This window comes from Halyomorpha halys, unplaced genomic scaffold (assembly GCF_000696795.3).
Source record: "Halyomorpha halys isolate HHAL.00 unplaced genomic scaffold, Hhal_1.1 Scaffold2314.1, whole genome shotgun sequence".
Lineage (NCBI taxonomy): Eukaryota > Metazoa > Arthropoda > Insecta > Hemiptera > Pentatomidae > Halyomorpha > Halyomorpha halys.
In genome coordinates this window covers 96,223-102,898 of record NW_027116447.1, presented here as the reverse complement: position 1 = coordinate 102,898, position 6,676 = coordinate 96,223, and the positions used below count along the sequence as shown (strand labels likewise).

Here is a 6,676-nt window from a genome sequence, read left to right as displayed (position 1 = left end):
AGTTCAAACGTGTTACATCTTATTCCTTCTTCTCTTTTTTGATATTTTGCTTTCGCCAATACTTAACTAATATATATACATATATATGTTTTAAAGAATTTTGAGATGTTTCTTTGAAATATTTATAGGAACACGATTTTGATTTTATTTTAATTAATAAAACATTCTAAATAACAAGTTTTTATGAAAAAAATTAATAACTTACATTACATGAAGTGATAGTTGTAGTCATTGTCTTAATCATTTTTTTTATTTTTGAATGTTGGCTAACCATGTTGGATGTTGTAGACTGCATTTCCATGATTTCAGTCTTAAAGCCATCTAAAGCTGTGTTGACTTTTTTTTGTGCATCAGAAATCTCATTCTGCCAAGGAAGGTCATCTAATTTTCTGTCAACTTTTGAAAGAAGAGTTTGTATTCCACTTATCTAAAATAGAATGAATGATTTGTCAGAAATAATGTAATTAATCTATTATTACAAGTGGAATAGTCCCAGAATTTGTAGAATTTAATTATTATATTTTACAATTTAATAGTTTCTTTGTTGTTGCTAAAAATATTTATCTACTTTAACCAAAGTAAATGGTTATGCTCAAATCTTTGACTATACCTAAAAACCTGCAGATTATATTGGCTGTACTCTTTTCTGCCCTTCTCCTAGTAGATTATCTGATAGTTTAAAGCCCTCATTAAAGAAAATAATATCTTCAGAGAAGAGACTGTAACTGCATACAGTTTTGAGCTCCAGCAACAGCATCAATAAGAAACCGCTCAGCAGTCCCTGAAGGAGCTCATCAAGTCGAAAATTTTTCGACCAAAACCATATAATGTTATATCACTAATTATTACCTTGTATAAATGTATATAAAAATATTTGATGTAGATATAATTAATTTTATGTAGTATAATTTTGCATATTTGATGAAATATTTCATATTTTTGCACATTAAGCCAAAATTTGTTAAAAACATTAGGATGAAAAAGACAGGATTGTGAAATTATAGAGGCTAAACAATTTTAAAAAATGATAAGGCTCTCCTCATTATCAAGTATTTATCTTACACAAACTGAACGTATATGAAAGAAGGACATAAGCAAAAATTAACTGACATAATGTATTATTTTAATTACCTCACATATGTTAGAATTATCATTTGTAATTACTAAACCGATTTTGATTAAGTTTCAAACAAAACAATTATTTATCCTCTCTTTAATACTAAGCTACATAAATTAAACTAAAAATTCTAATACGCTTTAAATACACAAATTCTTATCTAACATTAGATTCTAAAACTCTTTTAAGAAATACTATGACCAAGGAAATAGATAATGTAATGGATTTATAACCTGTTACAAAAAAAAAAAATTACCTTATTGTGAATATCTGACAGGTTAGGAGCAAGTCTTATTAAATCATTTCTAATTTTTGTCTCATTTTTCTGCAATTGTAAGTTTGCATTTTGCATTGGTTCTAGTATCACATCATGGCCAATCGACACTGTAAAAATAAAGAATAGAAATTTTATGATAAAATTAACAAATAAAATATCTAAAAATTAAAAAAAAAATTAAATAATAAGTATAGAACTATTGACAAATAAATTCAGAGGATGTGCTAATTTTAGACTATAATAATAATGTGAATCGATACAACCTATACAGGGAGTTTCAGGTTTAAGTGACCAAACTGAAAATAGGAACTAAGGACCTCAAAACAAGAAAAACATTTTCTCTGAAGGTATGTCCGCAAATACTTTGCTTAGGAGATATTCACACCTAAAGATTTTCATTGTTATGAATTATTTACGTTATATGAAATAAATAAAACCTATTTATTTGTTCTAACTACTTTATTAATTAAATGTAAACATTAAGATTCATTTTAAATGTTGTTCAAAGTGAAGGTATGTCCACAAACGCTTTTTTTAGGAGATAGATTAGATAAAATACTAATATGACCTTTTATCCCTAAGTTTATAAAAGCACTGGCAGCATAATGATTGATAGTATTTGGAATGAGCATTGGGAACTGTCAATTACATTTATCGGTTTGTAAGTGGCTTTCGCAGAGTACTCATCATTATGCCTTCAATTTATACTAATGGTGAATATCCCGATAAGGTGTTATATTAGAACATTTTCATGATAATCCGTCAGTTAGTGTACAAAGAGATGGAGCAGAACTAAATATTATGCCAACTACAGTATGGAGAACTCTCATTGCAGATGGACTTCACCCATATCATTATCAACGGGTACAAAATTTATTACTGCAAGATTTTTGGCAAAGAAGAAATTTTTCAGAAAGGTATTTAAATCAAGTTGAGCATAATCCAAAATTTTCTCTAAAATTTCTATGCAATTTATGAGCATCATTTTCAGCACCAGTTTCCGTGTAATGTGTGGTTGGGGATAATAGACAATATTTTAATAGGTCCGCATTTCTTGCCGCCTTGACTCAAGGCGGGCCCATGTCTGGAATTTCTTAATGATGATTACTATGATTTAGATGAACATATTCCACTACAACTGAGAAGGGGCAGGTGGCTTCAATTTGATGGTTGTCCTGCACATTACGGCAGAGGTCCACGACAATGACTAAATGTTAATTATCCCAATCAATGGATTGGCCATGCAGGACCAGTGGCTTAGCCTGCACATTCTGCAGACCTTACACCAATGGATTTTTTGGTTTGGGGTGACATTAAACTAAAAGTCTATGCAAGGGCAGTCAATGATCTTAATTCCTTATGAAGAAGGATAATTGAGTCTTGTGAAACAATAAGACATATTCAGTGCCATTCTGCCACTGCTGCTGTTGAAGAAAGATGCCGAGCCTGTCTTAATTCTCAAGGAAATCACTTTGAACAACATTACATATAAATTTAATGTTTACGTTTAATTAATAAAGTAGTGGAACAAATAAATTAGTTTTATTTATTTCATATAACCTAAATAATGCATGACAATGAAAATCTTCAGGTGTGAATATCTCCTAAACAAAGTGTTTAGGAGAAAATTTTTTTCTTGTTTTGAGGTCCTTAATCCATATTTTCAGTTTGGCCACATATACATATATTCATACGAATAATAAGAATAAGGAACCACTGTCTTTAGAACAACGGTTATACAAGGAGTTGATTATTTTCCAGATCATGCTCAACCACCAAATTTTTTCCCCAATTAAGAGTACCCACCGTATGAGGCTGGGTGGACCCAAGGAAGGCTCCAGAACCCACAGGGTTGACTCACGGCTACAGTGTAACAGAATATAATTATCTTCCACAGCTGGATTCAAGCCCAGGTCCTCATAATTAGTTGCATAATTCCTTACCACCGTACCATCACACTCCCCATAATAGGTATAATAATCATAATTAAAAATCAAAATTATAAATAAATATTCAAACAGGTTAAGGCATTTGTTTATATAATACTTAACAAGGAATATATCATTAGATAAATACAAATAAATATATTCTGTATATTGTATATTTACACAAAATATATTTATCATATGTTTTGTAACTATATTTCATTTTGTGTGAATATATTTTTATTTTATTAAAAGAAGAAACAACTCTAGAACCCACAGACCCAGAAGAAGAAAAATAAGTTACAGCAAAGGTAAAAAACAACAAGTACTGGGAATTATTGGATTCCCACTGGTTGAAATGGGGAGGAGGGAGGAAGGTATAATTTTATATTCTTGTAAAAGTCTAAAAATATCATTTATCTTTACCCAGTACACATTATCCACCACTGGTCATACAGAGAGTGGTGGTTGTGTTTCTTAAAAATTTGACAGTAGCAATATTCTCATAAACCACCACTTTCTATCACATTAAATAGCATTCTAAACTTGGAAAAGTTGCTGGGCCATATTGGAAATTTCCAATACTGGTAGGGGGGAAATAAGCAAACATTGGTACTTGTAGCAAGGGCCAGGAACCAAATGTTACTATTTAAGAGTTAAGAAAGCAAAACTAACTATAAATGTATCTCTTATTGGAAACTTGTTCAAAATTGATATTTATAGTTTCTCAGGCTAAATTTATCATCTCACAGTACTGGGGTAGTTAGGTATTTTTTGAAGAAATAAAATAAAATTGGATGGTATGAGATTGAAGATGAAAGGTATGTGGATATTATATAAGGTGTTGGCAACATAATATGAAGTGTTGGAAATTGTTCTCAGGACTTAGGATTTGGTTGATTGGATATACATTTGAACACTTTGTGATCCCACTCAGTTCAAATTAATAATACAAACTCCAATGAATATCATTTTGTCTTGCATACAAGTTTTTTGTTAATCAGAAGCTAAACGATCCTAATTAGTAGTCTATAAGTGGGTTGAATCTGAATCTGAGAGAACATTTCAAGATTAATAGAAAAGTCAAAGGGATGAAGATGTTATGCCAGATAATAAGGGGTATATGAGCATTTATGATCTAAAAATAATACCAGTGTTTCTGAGAGACGGGTGAAATCTTATAGAACAGAAAATGACATCATGCAACGCACAGTAAAAAGAGGCAGAGACCTTCTACTTATTAGGCTTATTGCTTAATTCTATTCATGAGATGGCAAATACCTATTTTCAGTTTATTACAAAGCATTAATGATCTAGAGTATATTATGAAAGACACAACTTAAAGTTTTGAAAATAAATGATTTAAAGAAAAGATAAAACTATAATAAGCAAAAAGTTATAATGCTGATGGAAGTTTTGCTAAGCAATGGGTAGATAATACTAGCATATTACAGGAAAAATAACATGGAAATAACCTTCCTCAAGTAGCCTTTTAAGAGATGCAGTTTGCTGTTTTAGATCACTTAGTAGCCATGTTACAGTAATAGAGGCAATTATGCATGTAAATATGAGCAATAAAGTACAAGTTTTCAATAAAACAAAGTACGTGTCGATTTTTTTTTCTTGGGAATCACAATATAGTTTTACTCGTGGCTGTAAAGTATTCCTGTTGTCTCCTTCTCCAATCAATTCAGAATGATGTTCATCTTGATGCCTTGTTCCCCCTCTATCTGGACCTTCACACATCACAGTTTCATTTTCGTCACTATTCAGTCCAAGCAGTGCATCTAATTCCTTCCTTTTCCTCATTTTTTTCCCCATTGAACTTTTAAGCGTACACCTACGTTTTGATTCCAACATTCTGTTGAATAAAAAGTTAGTAAAAATTAAAAAAAAATTAATGATAATGATTCAATGAGTGACTTATGATAAATAAATATTTTAAAGTTATATTATAACTCCTTTCACAATGCATACAAACAATACACAATTCCATGCATTAGACATTTCTTGACATAGAAAGAAACTTCTTTTTTTTATTGATACAAATTTTCAAAAATATTTAATATACACAATAAATATGCTATCTGCTGGATGATAAATTGGTAAAATTTATGTGAAACTCCAAATAAGGAAGGCAGAATAAATGACTTATAGACTTATAGTGACATGAGTTATACAAAGCTAGAACAAAAAGTATTGGAACACCCACAATACTTTATATTGTATTACGTGTAATATAAAGTTTTGACTATAGTTATGTAATAAAAGTAATAATAAAAGTGTCATGAATGAGTAGACAGCATTTAATACAAAGTTGGTTTTCAATAAAAAAAAAAAATTAAATAATTACAAACAAAAAGTATTGAAACACCCTATGATTCTTTATTATATTCAGGGGATTAGAAGGAACTAACACTGGTAAAATTATAGAAATGATGTTATTGTTATCTTGGGTAATTTTACTACACCAGTCTTATTATTTAGCTTCTGTAATGAAGTTCAAAGAGGTGAAAAGGGAGTGAAATTTTAGCAAACAATCTAAGAAACAGTATAACAAGAAATTAAGAAGATAGTAGAAGATACTAAAAAAAGATAAAACATAATATTTCTAAGGTAAGAATTTGTAAAAAGATAACAAATAATAAAAGTATTAGAAAAAAATCAGTGCTCTATGTAAATGTGTGTAACAAAATGGTATACATGATACAATGGGAACATAGATATCAAATATTGAAAATATTAGAAAATAAATTAAAAATCAAACAGTAAGTAATACAATAGCTAAATAATCAGTTATTTTGTAATTTACTTAATAAGCCTCTAGTATCATTTTCTACCTTATTTTTATATAAATGCTCATTTAATAATATAATAATATGGAGCTGCATGGGAACAAATGGAGTGGGGCAACCCTAATTTATAGATGATATTATGGACCACAGTAAATAAAGAATGCCTTAAACATGCTATAAAGAATGCCTTACAACCCAGGGTTGCAAACATTATCTTCATTCAGGACAATGATCCGGAACATGTGGAGAGGAAAAAGAAAAGAAAACACTCTAAAATGGTTGGAAAGATGGGCCTACAGAACATTAATTAATATATATAATAATATATATTACTTTCAATGCTGTTCCAATACTTTTTACACATTTATTTTTTTATTCATGAATAATTCAACTATGTTATTGTTAATGTTGGGTTATTTTCACTATGAATATTAATAATATATTTTAGTTTATGACCTAGTAATTTGCTCGTTTCATTAATCTATAACTACTATATTTAAATTAATAAATATTGATCAAATCATTAAAGAAAAAACACTTGGGCTATATATACATACATACA

At 29.4% G+C, this 6,676-nt stretch overlaps 1 protein-coding gene across 1 annotated transcript in view; it reads right to left on the bottom strand.

Moving 5' to 3' along the window:
* Positions 1 to 205: 205 nt before the first annotated feature.
* The window catches only part of LOC106691390 (uncharacterized), a gene marked incomplete at its 3' end in the record, with an annotated part of 8,311 nt that continues 1,840 nt past the window's right edge, over positions 206 to 6,676 (bottom strand). The window contains exons 2-4 of the mRNA XM_014437141.3: positions 4,795 to 5,180; positions 1,374 to 1,501; positions 206 to 427 (exon numbers count right to left, since the gene is read on the bottom strand). Of these exons, the coding sequence (XP_014292627.3) occupies positions 206 to 427; positions 1,374 to 1,501; positions 4,795 to 5,179 (735 nt within the window). The remainder of the gene's footprint in view (positions 428 to 1,373; positions 1,502 to 4,794; positions 5,181 to 6,676) is intronic.